This window comes from Platalea leucorodia, assembly GCF_965183815.1.
Source record: "Platalea leucorodia genome assembly, chromosome: Z".
Lineage (NCBI taxonomy): Eukaryota > Metazoa > Chordata > Aves > Pelecaniformes > Threskiornithidae > Platalea > Platalea leucorodia.
This window is the reverse complement of record NC_138858.1, coordinates 26,333,841-26,359,172: the sequence shown is the minus strand read 5'-3', so window position 1 is coordinate 26,359,172 and position 25,332 is coordinate 26,333,841. Positions and strand designations below refer to the sequence as shown.

Genomic DNA, 25,332 nt, shown 5'->3' with positions numbered 1-25,332 from the left:
CATTAAGAAGAACTAGATTTTGATCTTCTGTGAGAACTTCTGCCAGGGTGACACATTGGGAAAAAATGTTAACAGTTCAGTTTGCCTTTAATATTGCCTTTATTATTTTTAATGATTGCTGGGATGTATTTCAATTCCTTAGGAAGCATTTCTGTGCAGATACTAGTGATACTATTCTAATGATAAGTTTGCAATGTCATGTTGCAAGGAGCCAGGATAAGCTACTTTACCCTGAGGACAGGCAAAGGAGAAACTGTGAGTGTCAAGGAGGAGGAAGAATTTGGTATTGGCCAATACCAAGAGCAACTTTCTCCTCCACATTAATTCAGATCTGCCAGTCAATGTGGGAGCAAGCTGAATCGAGGATCTACTCATTCCTTGCCACTTCTGCTCACAAGTGCTACTGAGAAGGGGGAACACATACTGACTGTGCTCAGATCTCTAATGTGAATAGCCCATACAAGGAAGCAAGAGGGTAACACCATTGAATTTCTCACTGATGTATGGCTATGAGGATCTTGTGTTTAGTAATTAGCAAATCTGAGTAGTTTGTTTCTCTTAATTTCATGCATATTAATGGAACTATTGCCTACTGCACAATTTGCTGTATCCTCATCTCTGTTTATATTTTGGGACTTTCACCCCTTCTCTGAAGGCGCATTCTCGTTGGTTCAGTCAGCACCAGTGGCTCTTGTATAACGGTTGCTGGATAATTTTTTCCTAAAAGTTCAACTTCCAATTTCTGCCCAACTTTGCTGAGTTCTGTGGGAACATATGCAAAAGCCAGACTCTGCTGACCACTGTAACTAAAACTTCCAGATGTGGTGTTGCCAATAACCTGAAAAAAAACACAAACATTTATCTTTATTTTCAAGATGCAGTGAGGTTTTCTTAAAAAAAAACAACAAACAAACCAAATAACTATACATCTCATATACTGGTTTTGGTATACACACTTCAGACATCAAGCAAGTTGCAAGCGTGTCATGCAGTTTATAATATTCTCTACTGGGGGTGACATCACCTTGAATTGTGAATTTTTTGCTCCTTGAAAAAACAGTCTATTTCTATTGTGTTCAATTAAGTTTTCACCAGAACAAACACTATACACATGCATATGTTTGTCATATACAATAATTTAACCGCTAGTGAGTGTTTCAACACATAATCAGTGCTGAAGTGTGGAGGCCTAAACTTTGCTGTTGTTCTGTTTCTTTTAAGTGAATAGCAAAATTGTTGTTAGGACCACGGTGAACTTGCAGGAGAAGAAATGGATGAGTTAATACTTTAGTCTGTTCCAACTCTAGTTTCTGTGACTTGATGGTATTTCACATTTTCTTTGTAGATCTTTAGTTAGTCTTTTCTTCCTGCTTGAAGATTAGAAAACGCTTATCATAGCTTCAAATTGTTCTGTGCCGGTAAAACAAAAATAATGCATTCACACTTGAAACACAAAGTTAGATTCTGTTTGTGGAGAATTAACATTAGTTTCTTGTAATATGATCTATAGTCCTTACCTTGCCATTATGCCAAACACTTTCATTTCCCTCTGGATCGACGTTATCTGTTTCCAGAGTGAGATATACCAGTCGTCGTTTGAGCCCCTTTTCTTTAATCTGCTTCAGTGCTTGCTTTCCTGTAAAGTCTGCTGGCTGAAAAAAATAGAAGATAATGATGCTATATGGTTATTTGGGTTATGCAAAATGTTTAGAGATACAAGCATTTAAATTTGTCTTCATTTGTTTTCCTATCACTTAAGTATTCTGTATGAAACATAGATGAAATAAAATCTTTGCCAGATATTGTATATTGTATCTTGGTGGTTTTATACTGGTACATTATATCTTGGTAACTTTATTGAGTATATTAGTTTTTCTAGTTCTCAGTCTCTTAATATCCGTAATTCCAAATGTAGTAGAAATACATATGTAGTGAGAAGTGTGTTACAAGACTGACTGCCCAGTTAATGTTGTGAGCCAGAAGACTGCGTTTCATTTCAGTTTCTATAAAAACCCTGCAATACCAACACTCAAATCCTAAAGCCCTGGCCTCCCTATGTGGACACACATCCTTTTTGATGCCATCAGCAACCACGACAGTAAGTTGTTACTATTCCACTTTGGCGTCTCTGCCAGGCTGCAGAGCTGGCAGTTTGCTCCATATTCTTGTTTTACGGTATGTTTTTTCTCCCCTATCTACCATTTTATGGGATAATGCAGCATGTTACTTAAAGAATAATACTATCATTTGCAGTTCCCTTTTTCAGCTTGCCTAAAAAGGTACAAGCAGATTGTGATGTTTCTAGAAGCAGGCTGCATAAATGGGTGACAAGTATGGGGGGAGCCATCAGTAAGTCTCTGAATCCTAAAGGGTATATAAAACAGTATTTATTGCATGTGATAATATTGAGCTGATTCCACTGAACTAGTCTGATTCCATGGCCAGTTTCACAGATATAAGTTTATTTTGCCTACCGGTAGCTGTGAACCTGACTTGTCTCACACTGTTATCTCCTAGGTCTTAAATGTAACTCAAGACAACTTCCTTATTTAGTTGGCTGGGTAGAGAATAAATTGGAAAGAGAAGCCATAGAAAGAAGATGTGTTATAATCTTTGTGGTCCTGCACAGAATGCCTCAAGAACCAAGAGAAAGCCTCTTTCAAAGATGCTGGCAGCTTGGACAGAAGATAGAATAGTAATCAGGCTGGATATCATTATTGCTAATAACTGTGCAGTAAATATTAGGAACAGTGGCTTACAAAGTCTGCCTCTTCATTTATTCTTTAAAGGTATAGATCAGGCAGAAGAAAATATTTGTATTCAACTAATTTCCCAGATCCACACCGGCCTGCCCCCATGGGCAAGAAACATAATAGCAGCTACAAGTTCCTCTAGCTTTCCAGCCTTTGCTGAGAAGATGAGTAGCAGTGAAAGTTATTTTAAGACACTTGATCTTAGGACACTGTGACAGCTCTAGTAGGTCTGAGGCAGGAATTATATCCATCTGATGAGTGTTTAAGAGAATAGAAGGGAAATATTGTTGAAGACTTCAAAAATACTATTTCTGGTAATGTTCTTTAATTTCTGTAGAGAATTATTGCACTGTCAGAATTACAAGAAACATATGCTATACTTGTACTTGGAATAGATTATTACGCAGTTAGTTCATGAGTTCTTATTTCTGTAGTTCTTGTTCAGGTTCACATATGTCTATGTGTAGGCTCAAAAGAAATTACTAAAGCGATGAGGAGTTTTTGAACTCTGAAAGATTAGACTCTGTAAGCACTAGTGGAAAACAGCTTAAGAACCAGTTACGGAGCAGTTTAGTCTGAAAATCAAGGTGGACCAACTGAGCATAAGGCAGGTGTTGCACATAAGGATCACAGATGGCCCCCTTTGGGAAAAGACAGCATGAAATACAGCCCAGATCAGAAAAAGAAGGGATTGTCAGGATTCATTTTGGAATATAACTTTCAAGATGCTGCTGGGAAAGATAAAGCAAAGATCTCAGACCAGACAATAACCAGCTACTGGCCGCTCTCTCTCGCTTTATAGAATTACATTTCTACTACACAGGAACATTTATGAAAGGAAACACCTACAACTAGAAATGCAAATCACAGAATCACAGAATAGTTTGGGTTGGAAGGGACCTTTAAAGGTCATCTAGTCCAACCCCCGGCAATGAGCAGGGACACCTTCAACTAGATTAGGTTGCTCACAGCCACGTCCAACCTGACCTTGAACATTTCCAGGGATGGGGCATAAACTACCTGTCTGGGCAACCAGTTCCGGTGTTTCACCACCTCATTGTAAAAAATTTCTTCCTTATACCTAGTCTGAATCTACCCTCTCTTAATTTTAAATTTTTGTCCTATTGCAACAGGCCCTACTAAAAAGTCTGTCCCCATCTTTCTTATAAGCCCACTTTACGTATTGAAAGGCCGCAATAAGGTCTCCCTGGAGCCTTCTGTTCTCCAGGCTGAACAGCCCCAACTCTCTCAGCCTGTCCTCATAGGAAGGGTGTTCCATCCCCCTGGTCATTTTTGTGTCCCTCCTCTGGACCCGCTCCAACAGGTCCATGTCCTTCCTGTGCTGAGGACCCCAGAGCTGGACGCAGCACTCCAGGTGGGGTCTCACCAGAGCAGAGTAGAGGGGCAGAATCCCCTCCCTCGACCTGCTGGCCATGCTGCTTTTGATGCAGCCCAGGATACAGTTGGCTTTCTGGGCTGTGAGTGCACATGTCCAGCTTTTCATCCACCAGTACCCCCAAGTCCTTCTCAGCAGGGCTGTTCTCAATCCCTTCACCCCCCAGCCTGTATTGATACCACAGATTGCCCCGACTCATGTGCAGGACCTTGCACTTGACCTTGTTGAACCTCCTGAGGTTCACATGGGCCCATTTCTCCAACTTGTCCAGGTCCCTCTGGATGGCATCTCGTCCCTCAGGCGCATCAACCGCACCACTCAGCTTGATGTTACCTGAAAATTTGCTTAGGGTGCACTCAATCCCACTCTCTATGTCGTTGATGAAGATACTGACTCAGTCAGTGAGGCATGTGGTGGCAGCAACGGTAAGGCCTGTGACTGGGTGCTAGATTGGGGTGGAAAAGAGGGTTTCCTGAGCCAGGGAACCTGATAAAGAACCTCGTGGGGCTTTTGTGCCAAGAATCAGCAGCTCTTGCACGCGAGGCGGACAGGCCTTGGGCGTTGCCAGGCTAACCGCGGGAGAGTTATACGCCACTGGGGAGCACCACGACCAGGGCGTGGCACGTCAGAAAGGGCGCAGTGCGGCAGTTTGCACAGCAGTTCACGCAGGCAGGGCGCAGTCAGCCAGCGAGCTCAACTTCTGGTCTTTGCCCTCCCAGAAGAGACCTAGCCATGGTTTCCACCCGGGCAAGAGTCATCGCCAGAAAGGACGTGGCCACCCAGATGCGGCTCCCACTACAACATGCAGCCACCCAGGTCTCTGGCTGCAGGGAGTGCCAGAGCCTTGCTCTCGTGACTGAGGGCTGAGACGACACCTGCGTGAGGTGCGACCAGGTGGAGGATCTGCTCAGCATGGTGGCAGAGCTGAAAGAAGAAGTAGAAAGATTGAGGAGTATCAGGGAGTGCAAGAGGGAGATAGACTGGTGGAGCCACTCCCTACTATCCCGCAGACAAGCACACCAGATGGAAACATCAAGAGAAGCAGAGGCTCCCCTACCCTCTTGCCATCAGGCAGGAGGAGGGGACCTAAGAGAAGGAGGGGGATGGAAACAGATCCCTGCTCGGTGCAGCAGGCGAATCATCTCCTGGCCTACCTCACCCCCCCAGGTGCCCTTACACAATAGGTATGAGGCTCTGGAACTTGAAGGCCAGGAGGATGATGATGGGGACGAAGATCCATCCAGGGGGTTGACTGGGGTGAGCCAGTCAACCCCATGCATTACAACGGCTGCTGGTAAGAAAAAAAGAAGGATAATTGTCATAGGCAACTCCCTTCTGAGGGAAACAGAGGGCCTGATATGCCGACCGGACCCATCCCATAGGGAAGTCTGCTGCCTCCCCAGGGCCTGGGTCAGAGACACTACTAGGAAGCTCCTTAGGCTGGCACAACCGTCTGGTTATTACCCGCTATTGGTTGTTCAGGTCGGCAGCGATGAGGTAGCTGAGAGAAGTCCAAAGATGATCAAAAGGGATTTCAGAGAACCGAGGTGATTACTTGAAGGATCAGGAGCGCAGGTCATGTTTTCCTCCATCCCGTCAGTAGCCGCGAGGCATACGGAAAGGAACAGGAAGACCCAGCTCATCCACACGTGGCTCAGAGGCTGGTGCCAGCGGTGGAATTTTGGGTTTTTCAATCATGGGGCAGTTTACATGGCACCAGGCCTGCTGGAGACAGATGGGGTTCACCTGTTGCAAAGGGGGAAAAGGATTCTGGCTCAGGAGCTAGCAGGCCTCATTGAGAGAGCTTTAAACTAGATGCAAAGAGGGAAGGGGATAAAACCAGGCTTGCTAGGGAGGAGCCTAGGGGTGGCATGCCTGTGTTGGAGACGAGATCAATAGCCCAACTGAAGTGCATTTATTGCATGGGCAATAAACAGGAGGAGCTGGAAGCCGTTGCATGGCAGGAAAACTATGACATAGTTGCCATCACGGAAACATGGTGGGATAACTCTCGTGACTGGAGTGCCACAATGGATGGCTATAAGCTCTTTAGAAGGGCTAGGCAAGGAAGGAGAGGTGGTGGGATAGCTCTGTATGTTAGAGAGTGTTTTGATTGTATAGAGCTCAATGATGGTAATGATAAGGTTGAGTGCTTATGGGTAAAGATCAGAGGGAAGGCCAACAAGGCAGATACCCTGGTGGGAGTCTGCTATAGATCACCCAACCAAGATGAAGAAACAGATGAAGAGTTCTACAGGTGGCCAAGCTGAAGTCTTACGATCACTAGCCCTTGTTCTCGTGGGAGACTTCAACGTACCAGATCTCTGCTGGAAATACAGAGAGGAAACAGTCTGGGAGGTTCCTGGAGGGTGTGGAAGAGAACTTCCTGACGCAGCTGGTCATCGAGCCAACCAGGGGAGGTGCCCCGCTGGACCTGCTGTTTACGAACAGAGAGGGCCTTGTGGGCGATGGGGTGGTCGGAGGCCATCTTGGGATCAGCAACCATGGAATGACAAAGTTTTCAATTCTTGGAGAAGTAAGGAGGGGGGTCAGTAGAACTGGTACCTTGGACTTTCGGAGGGCAGACCTTGGCCTGTTCAGGAGCCTGGTTGACAGAGTCCCTTGGGAGGCAGTCCTGAAGGGCAAAAGAGTCCAGGAAGGCTGGACATTCTTCAAGAAGGAAGTCTTAAAGGCACAGGAGCAGGCCGTCCCCATGTGCCGAAAGACGAGCAGGCGGGGGAGAAGACCGGCCTGGCTGAACAGGGAGCTTTGGCCGGAACTCAGGAAAAAAAGGAGAGCTTACCACCTTTGGAAGAAGGGGCAGGTGACTCAGGAAGACTACAAGGATATCGTTAGGTTATGCAGGGAGAAAATTAGAAAGGCAAAAGCCCAGCCAGAACTTAAACTGGCCATGGCAGTTAAAGATAACAAAAAATGTTTTTCAAATATATCAGTGACAAAAGGAGGGCCAGGGAGAATCTCCCTCCTTTGTTGGATGCAGGGGGAAACATAGTGACAGAGGACAAGGAAAAGGCTGAGGTACTTCATGCCTTCTTTGCCTCAGTCTTTCATAGTCAGACCAGTTGTTCTCGGGGTATTCAGCCCCCTGAGCTGGGAGACAGAGATGGGAAGCAGAATAAAGCCCCAATAATCAAAGAGGTAAAAGTTAGCGACCTGCTACTCCACCTGGATGCCCACAAGTCCATGGGGCCAGATGGGATCCACCCAAGGATACTGAAGGAGCTAGCAGAGGAGCTCGCCAAGCCACTTTCCATCATCTCAGCAGTCCTGGTCAACTGCGGAGGGCCCAGCTGACTGGAAGTCAGCTAATGTGACACTGATCTACAAGAAGGGTCAGAAGGAGGATCCGGGGAACTACAGGCCTGTCAGCCTGACCTTGGTGCCAGGGAAGGTCATGGAGCAGATCATCTTGAGTGCCATCGCGTGGCACATACAGGACAATCAGGGGATCAGGCCTAGCCAGCATGCATTTATTAAAGCCAGGTCCTACTTGACCAACCTGATCTCCTTCTATGACAAGGTGACCCGCTTGGTGGATGAGGGGAAGGCTGTGGATGTTGTCTAGCTGGACTTTAGTAAGGCCTTTGACACTGTCCCCCACAGCATTCTCCTGGAAAAGCTGGCTGCTCACGGCTTGGACGGGTGTCCTCTTCACTAGGTAAAAAACTGGCTGAATGGCCGAGCTGAGAGAGTGGTGGTGAATGGAGTCAAATCCAGTTGGAGGCCGGTCATGAGTGGTGTTCCCCAGGGCTCAGTACTGCGGCCAGTTCTGTTTAATATCTTCATTGATGATCTGGATGAGGGGATCGAGTGCACCCTCAGTAAGTTTGCAGATGACACCAAGCTGGGTGGAAGTGTCCATCTGCTGGAGGGTAGGAAGGCCCTACAGAGGGACCTGGACAGGCTGGATCGATGGGCTGAGGCCAACTGTATGAGATTCAACAAGGCTCAGTGCCGGGTCCTGCATTTCGGTCACAACAACCCCAGGCAATGCTACAGGCTTGGGGAGGAGTGGCTGGAGAGCTGCCTGGCAGAAAAGGACCTGGGGGTGCTGGTTGACAGACACCTGAACACGAGCCAGCAGTGTGCTCAGGTGGCCAAGAAGGCCAATGGCATCCTGGCTTGTATCAGGACTAGTGTGGCCAGCAGGACCAGGGAGGTGATAGTGCCCCTGTACTCGGCACTGGTGAGCCCGCACCTCGAGTACTGTGTTCAGTTTTGGGCCCCTCACTGCAAGGACACTGAGGTGCTGAATCACGTCCAAAGAGGAGCAACAACGCTGGTGAAGGGTCTGGAGCACAAGTCCTATGAGGAGTGGCTGAGGGAACTGGGGTTGTTTAGTTTGGAGAAGAGGAGGGTCGGGGAGACCGTATCGCTCTACAACTACCTGAAAGGAGGTTGTAGCAAGGTGGGGCGTTGGTCTCTTCTCCCAGGCAGCAAGCAACAGGACGAGATGAAATGGCCTCAAGTTGTCCCAAGGGACGTTTAGATTAGATATTAGCAAAAATTTCTTCATGGAGAGAGTGGCTAGGCATTGAAACAGACTGCCCAGGGAAGTGGTGCAATCACAGTCCCTGGAAGTATTCAAAGAACATGTGGATGTGGTGCTTAGGGACATGGTTTAGTGGTGGACTTGGCAGTGCTAGGTTAACGGTTGGACTCAATGATCTCAGAGGTCTTTTCCAACCTTAATGATTCTTTGATTCTATGATATTAAACAATACTGGTCCCAATACGGACCCCTGAGGGACACCACTCATCACTGATCTCCACCTGGACATTGAGCTGTTTACCATACCCTCTGGATGTGACCACCCAGTTAATTCCTTATTCACCAAACAGTCCATCCATCAAATCAGTTTCTGTCCAATTTAGAGAGAAGGATGTCGGGGGGGACCATGTCAAAGGCCTTCCAGAATTCCAGATAGATGACATCAGTAGCTCTTCCCCTGTCCACTAATGGACAAATAAGACTGTATACCACAGCATGACACACAGACTAAAATGCTTTGCGTGACACACAGAAAAACCAAGGAAGTAAATATTCTACAGGTACACTTAGCACTGAATCAGCTCCTTCCTATACATGCTAATATAGCATCTGGTATTTAGTCTCAAGGAATGTAACTGTGTAACTAAACACAAGTATTCAAATACAATGTCATATACCCTGGGGCCTTCTGTCTTCCAGCTGCTGCCCTGGAAGAGGTTAGGTCTCCCTTCAGTCCTGTGTTGTATCTGCCAATCCACTGTGGATGTTACTGATACACTAAGGCATCTAAAACATCAGTATGAATGTCTGTGAATTCCCATTTTTATGTCTCTTAGTAATATAAGAGTGGCAACAGGCAGGACTCTATCAGAACCAGCTTCCGACAGCATTCTTCTGCTGTGCCCTTTTCCTTGGCCGAGTCACCATCAAGTTTTCTAGAGGAAAGAATTGTAATCGGTGACTTTGGGAATGCAGTATCACAGAGCACCGATGTACCTACTGCTGTACTGAGAGCATGGCTCTTTTTTTCTGGAGTATTCAGATACTTGTAAGTGCATAGATGTAGGGAGAGATGAAAGCCTTATAAAACACTTATAATTTTCATGTTTGGGGTTGTGGTTTGTTTTTTTTTTTTAAATTTGAGATTTCTGGTTAATTTATACTTCTATGAATTCCTCATTTAGAAATGGAAAAACAGTTTCAATAAAGGTTAATGCAGCAATCTTAATCAGAGCCTTGAGTACGACCCGCTAACAGATGTTTACTGCTTTTATGGGTGAGTTCCAGATTAACTGGATAGATGACAGTTAACTCCTGTTAATATACTGATTACTGGAACCTAGAGGTTGACAGCAAAAATATTTTTGACTTGTACTTCTTAATTATCTTTTAGATATGGAAACCATTAGAGCAAGCAGCTAGCAGGCTTTAGAATCTATGTATCTCTATATCATTCTTTGCCTACCGGTTACAGATGCAAAATTAAATTCTCACCCAATTAATCTTAACTGGGCCAGGCTTTTGGCTACCTGGCATAAATCACTACATAGTTCTTATGCTAACTGGAGATGGATTTGGGATTTCATATAATGCATTTGTTCTGTTATTTTATGTTCCTTGAAGGTTAAGAATATTTTTTTAGAATCATTGTCTGGAAAAATAACAAAGAGGTGACCTACAATTCAAACTCTGCAAAATATACACAAATATATAAAAATATATGGACACACACACTCTCTCTGCAAAAATGTGTGTGTGTATATAAGTATACAGACATACATAAACACACACATGCATATATGAACACTATATGAACATGGATAAAAATGTATGTATGAAAATATATGTGTATATACGATATACAACTGCAAAAAATATGTGCGTATATATATATTTTTAAACATTTAAAGCAACTTCTTAAGAAATTCTAACCATATGAAACTGACTAGTTCAGTCTTCTTATTTTACAGTTTGTGGGTATCCATGACAACTGTACACTAAGCAGATTTCCACCACTATTCATTTTTGGTTTATGAGTCTGTGCATGAGGTCGTTCATTCCAATCAAAACAGCATTTTGGAAACTGATTCATTCAAACTCATTCTCGCTATTCTTGGTAACAACTGCTTCCTGTTTCTAGGAGAATAATGGTCAGTTTGGGTATTCCTTCTATTGGTTTTAGCTTGTCACAATAAATATAATGCAAGAAAAAATCCCATTCAGAACAGTATAATTCAGTAAAAGAATATTAAAAAAAACCCAAACAAACAGAAGAAAAAGAACAGAAACTAAGGAAAACCCTAAACAATTTCAACCTCAAACAAATATAAAATTTAAAGCTGCTCTTATGTCTCTTAGTTTTTTTTAAAAAAAAATCACTTGACATGTAGTAACAATGTTAAATTTTTACTACTTAGAGTAAGGAGAGTCCTAATAAGCTGAGCCTAAAATACAGAAGACTTTCCATTATCTTCACATGAGTTCCTAAAGCATTAAGCTTTGGTGGATGTAATATTTATCACATAAAATAAAAACACTTCTTAGATACAAGATGAAGACAGTATCTCCTGCTTAGCTTCATATTGTTTGAGCGCAGTTCACCAGATAAAACAAACAAACAAAAAAACGGGTTGTGCTTTTTACTTATGTTACCTAACATACAGATTACAATGGAAATTCATATCACAAAGATAAATCAATCAAGATTTTCAAATACCATATAGCTAAAGGGAGCCCATTGATTATCTGATCTATTAACATACTGCACATGCATATTTGCCTTGCCCTGGTCCTCATCAGGCTTTTACCTTGTGTAAGTTACTATGTGTTTGCTAGCACAAGATAAAAATACTTTTTTTTTTAAAGAGTTCAGGAGACATTAGCCAATGAGGTGATTTTTTAGGCATAGTGATGTACCCTGAAAAGTTTAACTTACTGTGTTTCAAGTGTGCTTGGCTTTCAATAGCATACAGATACTAATTCTAATCCTCTGTAAAAACCTTTTGTGGCTTCAGGGAAGCAAAGGAATAGAAATAATCTATAAAACTTTCAAAAAAAATTTTTTTTTATTATGCAGTTTAGCAGAATAAAGTCTAGGTATCTAGGAAGAAAAATGTCATATCCATTCAATAATAACTGGCAGCAAAGATATGCAAAGCTCTTAATAATGAAATGCTGTCATTTATTTGGTATGCTACTTATGACTGCAGGCATACAGCCAAATTATGTACACAAAGCCACCCAACTGAGGAAGGCAGTACCAACAGCTGCTGCAATCTGCTATAACCATCGCGTTACAACACACTGGAGACAGCGTCAATGCAATATTTTGAAATTAATTATTCTTAGTTGGATGGCCTTGAATAATTTCAGGGTAACACTCCAAATGATACCCCCCTCACCAGGGTGATAACTGAAGATAATTTTTCTCTGCAGGTAGCAAGTATTTGACAAGTTTCTTTCTCTGCAGCAAACCAAAGCTACAGTTTACACCATACAAAACAGTTTTCTAAGGGAGATGTGGCCAGTCAGTATGTATGGCACCTGCATCACTGCACCTTTCATTCAATCTGCCTAAGCCCTTCTTGTATGCAAACAGCCAGCTCTAAAAACTTTATATGATACAAACAACTGATGAATTATTGAATTAGTTTGGCTCAAAATTCCTAGCTCAGTGGGTGCTTATTCCTTTACATGGCCCAACAAACACTGGGAGTGACCTAGGTGTGCATTTTATACAGATAACAAAATCATAACAGATTCTTTCTAATGTATTTCATACTCTGTATAATTTATGGAATAAATCCTCTGGTTTAGGACCCTCTGGACATCAAATGAAGTAACCGTAGAATATGGTTCAACTCCTAAATTTTAGTTTGGATGGTGACAGGATTTAGGTGGAAAAGTACACTGAATAAACATGTTATAGGCATAATAAATGGCAAGTAAAAGAGACAGGGGGAAAAAAACGTACTCTTCCCCCTCTCAAATACCGGGTACCTTTCTGTCACTCCATCCTTTTTCAGATCCCTCTGCTTTCCCCCAGGCTCCTTATCCCTTCTCCAGTAAAGTCTGTGCTTGCTTTTCTCCCTCCTCCACCCTTTCTTGCATGGAGTAGAGATGGCACAAAACACAACCTTATACCAGTTTGTGGAGTGGGGTCAGTGATCACTACTGAAGTCATTCCTCTCAGAACAGGAGAGATGCAAGTTGGAGAAAGTGAAGGAAGGGCGGACAATGGCAATAAGGGGGAGTTACAGAAACTCTTGTGGGTTGTCCTGTCTAGCATCAAGTTGGAGCTGCGCTCCCAGCACACCTGGATAGCAAGTGCCAGGCATTCCACCTACTATGCCTGCCCTACATGCCCTATACTGGATTTTAGAAGTGAGAAGATAAAAATGAATCATTGCTATGTTACTGCAAGCAAAGCTCCCATTATAAAGTTAGTGATTGCTTAAGAAAAAAAAAAAAAAAAAAAAACCAACAAAAAACAAAACACCAAACAATTAAGAAGTGGAAAACATAAGCAAATGGTTACAAGTGGTTGCTTTCCTGGTTACCCCTACTCACCATGACTCTCCTGTGGGTGAAAGGTTTTGATTTCATACTGCTGCTTATCAGCACCACAGACCATGTCATCAAAGTGTAGAGTCACCAGATCAGAACAGTGGCATTTTACACAGATGATGATACAAATTACTACATATGCTGCAACGCTGCAGAGACCCAGAGCCAGCATGTACGTTTTCCTTTCTGCCACTTTAAGCACACTCTGGAGAAGAGCAGGACTGATAATTCTGCTAGTGCTCCCTTCTGGAGGGCATACTCTCTGCAATTAGAATCATAGAATCACTTAGGTTGGAAAAGACCCTTAAGATCATCAAGTCCAACCGTTAACCTAGCACTGCCAAGTCCACCACTAAACCATGTCCTCGAGCACCACATCTACAAGTCCTTTAAATACCTCCAGGGATGGGGACTCAACCACTTCCCTGGGCAGCCTGTTCCAATGCCTGACTGCCCTTTCGGTGAAGAAGTTTTTCCTAATATCCAACCTAAACCTCCCCTCGCGCAGCTTGAGGCCCTTTCCTCTCATCCTATTGCTTGTTCCTTGGGAAAAGAGACCGACCCCCACCTCGCTACACCCTCCTTTCAGGTGGTGGTAGAGAGCGATAAGGTCTCCCCTCAGCCTGCTCTTCTCCAAACTAAACAACCCCACCTCCCTCAGCCACTCCTCATAAGACTTGTGCTCCAGACCCTTCACCAGCGTTGTTGCTCCTCTTTGGACACACTCCAGCACCTCGATGTCCTTCTTGGAGTGAGGGGCCCAAAACTGAACACAGTACTCGAGGTGCGGCCTCACCAGTGCCGAGTACAGGGGCACTATCACCTCCCTGGTCCTGCTGGTCACACTATTTCTGATGCAAGCCAGGATGCCATTGGCCTTCTTGGCCACCTGGGCACACTGCTGGCTCATGTTCAGGCGTCTGTCAACCAGCACCCCCAGGTCCTTTTCTGCCAGGCAGCTCTCCAGCCACTCCTCCCCAAGCCTGTAGCGCTGCATGGGGTTGTTGTGACCCAAGTGCAGGACTCAGCACTGAGCCTTGTTGAAGCACAATCAGTTGGCCTTGGCCCATTGATCCAGCCTGTCCAGGTCCCTCTCTACAGAGGGCCTTCCTACCCTCCAGCAGATGGACACTTCCACCCAGCTTGGTGTCATCTGCAAACTTACTGAGGGCACACTCAATCCTCTCATCATTGAGAAACGTATTAAATTTGCCACTTCAACCTTTTTCAGTGTTCTTTCTCCAAATTGCATCTGTGAAATGATGAAAAAAAAGCCTTTTCCCTAAAAAGTTTTATCATTTTGTGCTTTAACAAATCAGGACATATCACTTTAGACCATGGTAACACAATGAGTTGGACTGACACAACTGAGGGGCAGTTCTGGCAGAGTGAACAGGAGGGAAAGAAATGAGTGGAAGGAGGAGGGCATGAACCTGTAAGATTAAACTGCTACCAAAGGCAAAAAAGGATGGAGGCACAGTCTTACAACTGCTCATCTTAGTTTCCCATGAGATAACTTGCATGTAGTCATGCTGGATGTTAGGTCAATACACAAGGACTGTATGTTTGATTTACAGTCATACACCCATCTGCATGAAATTGTGGGCATGACACAAATTCTGTTCATAATGAATAATGAAGCAATTAAATGCTCATGTGTCTAATAGGTGCAATAGTAAAAGATGCCTCAGGAATCCAATGCCAAAGTCAGAAGATGAGGCAGGGCTTGCAGTCTAAAAGACATTTTTTGACATTGAAACGCAGGCAGTCACTCAGCAGGGTTGATGGAGATAAGACATAAATAGTGAGAAGCAGGCAGGGGAAGAAGCAGAAAATGGAGAAGGTAAAAAAAAAGTGCTGGTAGAGTAGGCCTAAGAAAAAGTGAAGGAAGAGAGATTCTGGGTATTGTATAATCTGGAAAAAAGCTCTGAATGGAGAACAAAGAAAGTGCCCCAGTAATTAAACAAGGCTGCAACAAAGAAACACTGTGTCTGATAAGGGTATTTCCCCCTAGTAGAAAAAAAACACTAAATCTTAGCTAAGCACTCAGATCCCAGCCTGGAAGAGCGCAACAGAGCAGAGTCCCAAAGGGTTTCGACCATCTACCACATTCTCTTCCCAAATCGCAGTGAGCTGTTGCTGCAGAGGGAGTGCCCAGGAGATGGCAGTCTAGGACATAGCAAAACAAGTCACAAACCTACGAACAGTTAACTATGGAATTCTGTAGCTGTACGCTCTTGATCACTGTTGGCACTATCGGGTTTGCATGGAAAAGAGAAGAAAATCCTTCTGAAAGAATTCATTTCTGGGAGCTACCCAAATTGACATGGAGGTGTTTCACTCTAACATCAAGTTTTACAGTACTTATGGTCCATTACGCTCAGGAGAAAAATAGGCTATTTTAAAAACATTGCATTAGCTCAAGATAATCAACCACTTCAGAACACCAAAAAGGCACATGCTAGCAGGTTTTGAAGATGCAAGCAGCTTCTGAAATAAGGAAATATTTTTTTTTCTGTATGTAAATAGTGAACATTATAATCAGTGATAAGTTTAAAGTGTAGCAAGAAACATTTTCTGACATAAGGATAGCGAATCATCAGAACAGACTGCCCAGGGAAACCGTGGAATCTTCAGGACTGAGAGGTCTTTGTAATTTCACATGAGATTTTTATACATAGGGCAAGGTAAACACATATGTAGTTGATTCTGCCATAGAACAAAGGTCTGGAGTAAATTAATATCTGGTGATTGTTTATCTTTTTCTATTATAATATTTGAAAAAGACATTAAATTTATATCAGGGTTTTGAAAAACAGAAAGCATTCAGTGGTGACATACTGTATCTTTGACCACTTGAACCTGAGAAAGTTCAAATGTGCAGAACTAAAAGAATATTCTGGGATGTGGAGAAAAAAGAATAGCAACTTTTTCTTCTTTAAAGATATTCTGTGAATTTCCTGCCACAAAAGACCATTAGGACTCTCTTAAATAGTAGCAGAGTGCTTATTCATGAGATGAAAGTTTTAGTGAATGAGGCTAAGAACTTATCTAACTTACTAAATGTAAGGCCAATTAAACAAACAAAAGAAAGACAACAGGTAGTAAAAAAACCCCCATGCCTAAACCAGACAAATTTTATTGCGAAGTTATGAAGACAATGTATACTTTCAATTAGAAATTAATTCTGTTACTGTCCCTCCACTTTGGTTTAATCACAGCCCATCCCGCCTGTCTGTGCAAGGAAGCAACTAACACCAACGTAAGAGAAAAAAGCAGTATCAAGCAGAGTCTAGAGGAAACCACCTAGAATAATACCGTCTCTTCAGCCTTACTGATAAAATGAAAGTTGCCACAGAAATCCTGAGGAAACAGATTTACTTACTGTCATGCTATAATTTAATAGACTGTGGGGGAAAAAAATTGTCAACTTAAGCTTTTAAGAGTTTCTCCTGTTACTCATCACAAAAACATTACTAGTCCATGGCTGCTCATGGCTTGGACAGACATACTCTTCGCTGGGTAAAAAACTGGCTGGATGGCTGGGCCCAAAGAGTTGTAGTGAATGGAATTAAATCCAGTTGGCAGCCAGTCACAGGTGGTGTTCCCCAGGGCTCAGTACTGGGGCCAGTTCTTTTAATATCTTTATCAACGATCTGGACAAGGGGATCAAGTGCACCCTCAGTGAGTTTGCAGATGACACCAAGTTGGGCGGGAGTGACGATCTGCTGGAGGGTAAGAAGGCCCTACAGAGGGACCTGGACAGGCTGGATCGATGGGCTGAGGCCAACTGCATGAGATTCAACAAGGCTTACTGCTGAGTCCTGCACTTGGGTCACAACAACCCCATGCAACGCTACAGGCTTGGGGAGGAGTGGCTGGAGAGCTGCCTGGCAGAAAAGGACCTGGGGGTGCTGGTTGACAGACGCCTGAACATGAGCCAGCAGTGTGCCCAGGTGGCCAAGAAGGCCAATGGCATCCTGGCTTGCATCAGAAATAGTGTGACCAGCAGGACCAGGGAGGTGATAGTGCCCCTGTACTCGGCACTGGTGAGGCCGCACCTCGAGTACTGTGTTCAGTTTTGGGCCCCTCACTCCAAGAAGGACATCGAGGTGCTGGAGTGTGTCCAAAGAGGAGCAACAACGCTGGTGAAGGGTCTGGAGCACAAGTCTTATGAGGAGTGGCTGAGGGAGGTGGGGTTGTTTAGTTTGGAGAAGAGCAGGCTGAGGGGAGACCTTATCGCTCTCTACCACCACCTGAAAGGAGGGTGTAGCGAGGTGGGGGTCGGTCTCTTTTCCCAAGGAACAAGCAATAGGATGAGAGGAAAGGGCCTCAAGCTGCGCGAGGGGAGGTTTAGGTTGGATATTAGGAAAAACTTCTTCACCGAAAGGGCAGTCAGGCATTGGAACAGGCTGCCCAGGGAAGTGGTTGAGTCTCCATCCCTAGAGGTATTTAAAAGACGGGTAGATGTGGTGAGGACATGGTTTAGTGGTGGACTTGGCAGTGCTAGGTTAAGGGTTGGACTTGATGATCTTAAAGGTCTTTTAAAAAAAAAACCTAAACAATTCTATGGTTCTGTGATTCAAAATGTACCTGAAGATGATTCATACACTTAACTTCGTAAACACAGAGAAATATCAGGATCTTATTTGGAATTTACATCTCTTCATATTTATTCCTCAGATATTTGAATGCCCTCTTATGGAAACTAAAATACTCTTTGATTGTATTACCTTCACTGGCATTTGGTTGTTCATGCACTTTAATCTGTTTAGAAACTGTTTACATTTTCCATTACATACTACTTGAAATTCACTTATGCTGAAGCCTTTTTGCCCATTTTGTGAGCTAATTCAGCTGCTCATTGCATGGTAAGAAGCACTGTAGTAATCAGCTGAACAGTGCATTTTGGTTTTAATTTACACAGAAATCAGCACATTCCCCAGTTGGGGGCGCATGCTTAAAGGAACAATCTCTGTCGGTAACCCTACATACCAAGATGTCAAACAGACTTAAGTATCTGTTGCTTCTGGTTTAGTGCCTTTGCATGTTCTGCATGGGCATCTTGGCAAGCAACAGCTTTCCCTGCTTATGGCTGCTTTCCTGCTTATACTGGCAAAAAAAAAAAAAAAAAAGAAAACAAACAGATGTCTCAAATGAAGTGGAAAGAAAAACCAGTAACAGTACCGTTTTTCATGGCATTCTGCCATAATCCTGCTAATGCTTTCCTCAAGATGGGAAAGTCCTTAATGAGTAAATACAACATAATCCTGTTCCGTAAGATTCTGTATTTCCCTTGCATGTATCATTTTCTCTGATTAGGGCAAAATTACTGTCCCAATGGAGACAGCTGTAACTCCACTACATGTAGGAACTGCTGTTGACATCCCTGGGGAACACCCTGCCTTCCAGTGGATGAGCTCCATAGCTGGGCAAGAACACGTTTAGAACTTGCATTTCATGCTAGAGCACACACTGGTGTTAGATTAGGACAAAAATGAATATTTTATCAATCCTGCACAGGTTGAAGAACTTTTAACATCTATAGACAGGTTCAACAGTTGGAGAGGAAAAGCATCTTCCTGGGTTCATCTCTGTTACTGTTGGTGAAATTGTCTCATAAAGATGAAAGCACCTTTTTAGGTTTAACATGCCTCCATAATTCTTGCCTACCCAAAGTTTAAGATTTGGTGTTTATTTGGAGCTGTAACATAAAGTTTGGGATTCCTTTTATCAGTTCCACAGTGCCTCCACATAATATAGCAAAAAATATCAAGGGTCATTTATTATCTAATTTATTACCCTTTCAGGTATAAAAGGAATATGAATAAGAAGAGAATTTGTCCCTGTATCGCATTACATTATTGTAAAAGATTAAATGTCTCACAAATGTTACTTTTTCTGCTTGATCTCCCTTATGTAAAAATGTTGGACACTTTCTCTATTTTGCAGATGAAAAACCAAGGTAGAAGATTAAGTCAGAAATATCCTCTCATTTAGGGCACCTAACTTGAAATGTATAGGACCTGATTTTTTACAGTAGAAACTTCACGTCCACCGTGCAGGCAACTGCTGTTTGAGTTGATGCACTAACTGGTAGCAACAGGTGACATGAGAGCTGCACAGGAAACGATTTCAGCGGGTTTCATGGAAAGGTCCTCTATTTGACAGAGTTAGGACACTTGGTTTGGGTTTCATTTGGACCAGAAAAGAGAATTACAAGCAACTTCTGTATCTATTAGACTATAACAGAGTTTGATTTGCTAAAATATGAATATAAGAAAATGGGGATGCTGATAAGAGGAGATAGAATAATATCTTTTAATTTTTACTGCATATTTAAATTCAACTACTCCCATTCTCTAAACTTGAAATCAGGCAGGAACAAGTTATGAGCAGAGGACCTCTTCAGAAATTCTATGAACAACTAATTGTTACTATTTTTTTAACCAAGATATTAATTTAACTTATATTTGACTCATATCCAAGTTGTCAGTCAGCAGTTCTTCTGAAAAATCTGTTTTTTTCAGTAATTGCTGTACCAGAGTGGTAGCCAGAGAAAATGATCCTACAGACAACTCCTTTAACAGGAATAAGCAGGTAAAATGTTTTCACAATATAAACAGGCTTGTTCAACCTGTATATAGATACTATATGTTTACAAAAGCACATGACTCAAATTTCTCTACGAAAATATATCACAAAGAGTTATTTTTCATGTAGACAACATTGAGTATTGGCAACTTCCTGACCTAATGTATAATTTTGTTAGCATGAAACATGGAAAAATATGGAACTTTTTAAAACAAATTGGTACTTAATAATTATGCTTATATACAGTGAAAGAAGTTGCTTAGTTCATTTTCTAAACCTATTTTATTTTACAGATAATTACATTTTTCTTTTCAAACACTTAAAGGAATAACTTCGGGCGTAATAGAACACTTTGAAAATAATAAGACATACCTTGTTTAGCTTTACAAAGTAGTCCAGTCCAGCTTCCAAGGGATTAGTGTCGCAGTTCATCTGTTAAAAAAAAAAATTGCCATCCGTACATGATGGACTACCATAGCTTTTGGGTTGAGGGGTGGGGGATTTTCTTTAGTTATTCCATGCAGCCTTATATTTACTCCTGGGTCAATTTCTTCCACGTTGCATATGTGCAACTTCCATCTGAATACACTGCATGATTCCTACATGAGATTTCAACAAAATATCTACTATTACACCTAATATAAAGTATAGATATGTAAATCATTCATCTAAGTTTCAATATGCAAGTAAACACACATTTCAGTAAGAAACAAGGCTTTTCATCAAAACAGAATGGAACCTGCAGAAGACTGAATAACTGAGCTATGCACGTTAATTGCAACACAGCAGAATGCCTTAGTTGGAGAGGAAAATAAAACACAAAGCCAGTTTTATTTACTGCCTTCCTATTAGGTGTAGGGGGAATGATTTTTAGACAGCATTTGAAGCAAGAATGAAAATAATTATTACTGGGCAAACTAAAAGGATCCCTAAATGCCCACTATTTCACCTTCCTGAGTTCTTTCCTTTCCAAAGAAATTAGGAAAAATTTCAGGTAAGCAGAAAAATTTGATTTTCCCCAAATTCTCTGGGCCTCCTGAGTAGTTCTATATTGTGAGTGAGCAGAAACAAGCTAATGGGAAATGAAAAAGTTCCAAATACATTATGAAGCAAGAATAATTGGCCTCTCATGACATAGTTATTACAGAAATAAAACATTCTCAGAATCTATCAGCCAAACCTTTGATTTCAAAACACTAGAGCTCAGCAAAACCCTCATAATTTTGTTATACACAAGAAGGAAAAACATCAGTGAATCAAAATAAGTGTTTCTTTGCCAGCAGTGCAATGGAGTATACTAGTTATTTTTATTTAGAAAAGACACTGTTCAGAATTATAACAGCTTTTCCTGCTCAAGGTAAATTTTCTTTTCATGCTAAATTGAGAAACTGGAACAAATACTATCTGAGCTAGCTCTGACTAAAAGCTGTATGGTCATAATGAAATAAAGAAAATAAACAGAAAGAATAATAAAGAAGTTATATTTCCTGACCTCTGCCCCCCAGGCTCGGAAACCCTTTTCCAGCCTTAAAGCATTCAGAGCATATGTTCCAAAGTTGTCAATTCCCTCTTTTTGGCCAGCTTCCATGATTGCACTGTAAAGAGCCATAGAATCTTCTTTTCTATGATAGAGCTCCCAGCCCAATTCACCTGTTATACAAACAAGATCAACGGTTTCATCAGCTGAACAATGAAACAATCCTAATAAATACAGTCCTATTCTTGGTAAAAAGTAGGGATCAATGCTGCAAGTGTTAATTCACATTCTAGGGTCAATTCTGTTCTCATATATCAAGTCTAATTCCCTGAAAGAACCACCAGATTATTTATGCCCTAGATCTTAAGCAGTGGTAATATTATTCTAATTTAAACAGTTAACTGAAATCTGGGAGGAGGGGGAATCAGAATAATGGATAAGAAAAGGTCATGTAGTGAAGTCACAATGAGAGGAAAAGCTTAAGGGCATTATAAACAGATAATGACTTAGCAAGTGAACAAGAAATGTAACTGAGTGTAAGTAAGCATAAAATGAGTATCATATTTAGTACAATAGAAAGAGAAGGACTTCAGCTGCTTCAGAATGGTCTGAATTCAGTCCATTGCAGTAAAGATAGATGATAGACAAAAAAATGAAAAAAAAAAAGAAAAAGTAACTGAGAAATACAAAAAGCGTTACAGTGCTACTTTTTCAAGGCGCTTGACAAACACTAATATACGGTAATCCAAAAACAATTCTTGATGTTGGTTTTGCAGCAAATACCACAGAGGTTATCAGAACTGGCCTTCTGTTCTGTAAAATAAATATTTACACTATAGGGTATTCTAGAGAAAAAGGTCTTGGAAAAATCAGCACAGACCCTAACTCGATCACATTTGAAAATCAAGGCATTGCATTTCCTCACACATTTATATAGAAAATGTGACAAACCTATTGCTTATGATGATTTTATCCTTATGATGAGATTTATTTTTCAACATAATTTTAGTTATACTTATTATTTTATTTATTGCCTCTTTCCTTAAGAGTCTGTTTTCTCTATTGCTTACCTGTGTACGATATCCTAATGGCAGTTACAGCAATATCAGAAAGTTTCAAATGTCTAGACTGGAGAAACTTAAATGAACCATCACTCAGATCCTCACTTGTCAACTTCTGGAGGATCTGTCGGGCATATGGACCTGCTACACCGAGTACTCCCATCTCATCTGTCATGTTTTCTATTTCAACTTTATATCCACCTCTCGTTACTTCCTCTTCTATCCATCTGCATGTAAAACACAATAGTGATGCTAATTTTTTAATGAAAAATAAGTGATTTAGATAAAGATTAAAAAGGAATAATTTTTTTGTTAGTGTTCACCTTCCCAGCAGCTCCCAGTCCCACACCTTCTCAAAACCAATGGAAGTATGTGCTACACTAGATAGTCAAATCCATCATTGATGTTAAAACAGTGTTTTCTGGTGACATACTGATATAGGAACACAGGCATCTGGGATACAGCCAGGAAAAAAAAATTAAAACAGTGGAACAGTATTTTCGAGATAAGAGAAAGAAGTGATCTCATAGAACTGAACACAGATTTGCCTTTGGATCCAGAATGTGTTAATAAAAAGTCAACATACAAAAAGAGTAAGCACTAAACACCATGAACACAAGAAATCTCAAAATAAATTCCTCTGCCAACAGAAATGTACAACCAGGCTGGTTCCTTCCTGAATGCAGTAGTTAAAGTATTGGCAGGAAGTTCAGTTTTGAGTTTTGATTTCATCAAAAACATTAGCTGAGTATTGTCTTTCAGTAAGCTCACAAAATAAATGAAAGGAGTATATTTAAAAATCTTATAAAGTACTACTTTGTTAGGCAGTGCTAAGAGATCGCAGGCACAATGGACTACCAAGCAAGACTGCTGAAATTCTGTAGAAGTAAATGCATTAAGTCTGGTTCTGCCATTTGGTTCCTGAATGTGCCAGTGGTCCTACTGACTCCCATGGGACTGTTATGAAACAGTACATTATTCATCATGTGTTGGGGTAGGAAATTTCAGTCATTTATGTACTGATCCATTTTGAATAACTTATTTGTCAGCAATCTCCAGTAAGAAAAATTCTTTTTCTTAGTATGTATGTACAGGCACTTACAGCACTAGAAATGTCACTTACCATGCTCATCTATGAAAAGCATTTTAATGAAGTCATCCTGCAACTGCTTCTACCTCCTTTCTTTTTGTTGTTTTGCTTTGTGACCCCAGAGCCCAAAGCAGAAGACATTATCACAGTATCAGCAAGACTGTACTACCCATCTGTATTCGCCAGGTCAGTGCCTGTGGGGTCATCCATGTTTAAAGCCAATTTTCTTTTTTGCGTAAGAGAAAACGCTAGAAAGGAACAACCGCGCTGTGTTCCATCATACAATGCCAAACACAAACAGATTCAACTACAAAACAAGAACTACCTCCATTAAAGTGTGTTACATAACTCAGTAAATTCTCCATCTTTTTACATCAGCAGTAATCCAATACACAACCGCTTATACTTCAGGATTCAACTCAATCAAGTTTCTAAGAAACCAAAATCAATAAATAAGTAGAATTCCCTTGAACCTAACAAAAGGTTTGTGGAGTAATAATTAAGAATTTGGCACTCAGTAAAAACGTTTCTGTGTTTATGTGACTATATAGCACTGCGTAGTTCCTGTATCAAAAATAAACTAACCTCAGATCATGGAGTTCTGACCCCGAGCCAGTTACAAGCATAAATTCTCCAGGATACAGTTGAGAGACTGTTAGCTCAGCATAAACTTTTCCTCTCGGTGTTAACATATGGCTTATATTTGTGGAACCCACCTACAGAGTAAAATTTGCAATTATTAAGAACGCAAAATAAAGCCTTTGAATTCTTAAACATTACAAAATATATGGAAATATGTCTTTACTTGAAAGAACAATGTTTATATGTTTGTTCTTCTATGCCATAATAGGAGCAGACAGAGACACAATTGGCCAAGCTTAAGCTTTACAGTGGAAATTTCACATTTTTCTTCATAGAAAAAAATTGAAATTTTTGAAATAAGATAAATCAAGACCTTTATAAATATTTGTTAATTGTGTATTACACAAGGTGTTCTTAAGCTACATTTAAGAATGCATTTTCAATGCAAATTCAATTTTATTTTTTTCTCTGATCATCAGAATAAAACATTCTACATGTTATTGACATAAATATGCTTTTTCAGTCATGTGGCTAAGACTTTCAGAACCCAAAAGGATAACATTACTTCGCCCCTTACTTTAAAGAAAGAAATACTGAGCTGGCTTATGCTTTTGTGGCCCTGATTTATGTATGCTTTTATATTTTATGTAGTTGCTGACTCTGAATCTACATCTCTGTACATTTGAATCAGGTTCTCTGTAGAAATGTCATCTCTAGAGGCAAAATTTCAAATAACAGTTACTTAGCTGTGACCATAAAATGTATACATGTTCATACAGATATCATCCGTACAGACAGAAGTATGACTGTGCCATAGCTGTTGTGCTGGTCTGGTTCCAGAGGCAGAATTTAATTTCTCTTATTTCATTCTGCTTTCATAAGAACCTTGTCAATCACCCAGTCAGTGCCCAGATTCCGGACAATGAATGGAAGAAAGAAAAATATTGCAGATATTAACATTCTTTTGCAAGGATATATTACATTAATATAGTTACTGGCATATTACAGGCACATAATTGAATTTTCAGGATCTGATGGTAGTTACACTCAACCTGGTTGTGACACCAGTATATCTCCAGTAACTTCACTGAATTATTTTATGATGCCGACAAGCATGAATGGTACCAAAAATCAGATAGCTTAAATAATCAGCTGTTGTGAATGCTGGATTTTTAAGTGGACTCATAACTGTTCTATTTACCCTCTATCTTTCTTGATTAAACTCCATAGAAAGCACTCGCTGTGTTCTCATAGTTTCCCATTTAATCTTGCTTTCCCCCCACCACATAAATATATTCAG

At 41.3% G+C, this 25,332-nt stretch overlaps 1 protein-coding gene across 1 annotated transcript in view; it reads right to left on the bottom strand.

Annotated features, from left to right (window-relative positions):
* Nucleotides 1-622: 622 nt before the first annotated feature.
* DMGDH (dimethylglycine dehydrogenase) overlaps nucleotides 623-25,332 on the bottom strand; it is a gene marked incomplete at both ends in the record, with an annotated part of 50,122 nt that continues 25,412 nt past the window's right edge. Inside the window, 6 exons of the mRNA XM_082335988.1 lie at nucleotides 623-838; nucleotides 1,518-1,652; nucleotides 20,195-20,254; nucleotides 21,315-21,472; nucleotides 22,370-22,587; nucleotides 24,036-24,166. Coding sequence (XP_082192114.1) covers nucleotides 623-838; nucleotides 1,518-1,652; nucleotides 20,195-20,254; nucleotides 21,315-21,472; nucleotides 22,370-22,587; nucleotides 24,036-24,166 — 918 coding nt within the window. The remainder of the gene's footprint in view (nucleotides 839-1,517; nucleotides 1,653-20,194; nucleotides 20,255-21,314; nucleotides 21,473-22,369; nucleotides 22,588-24,035; nucleotides 24,167-25,332) is intronic.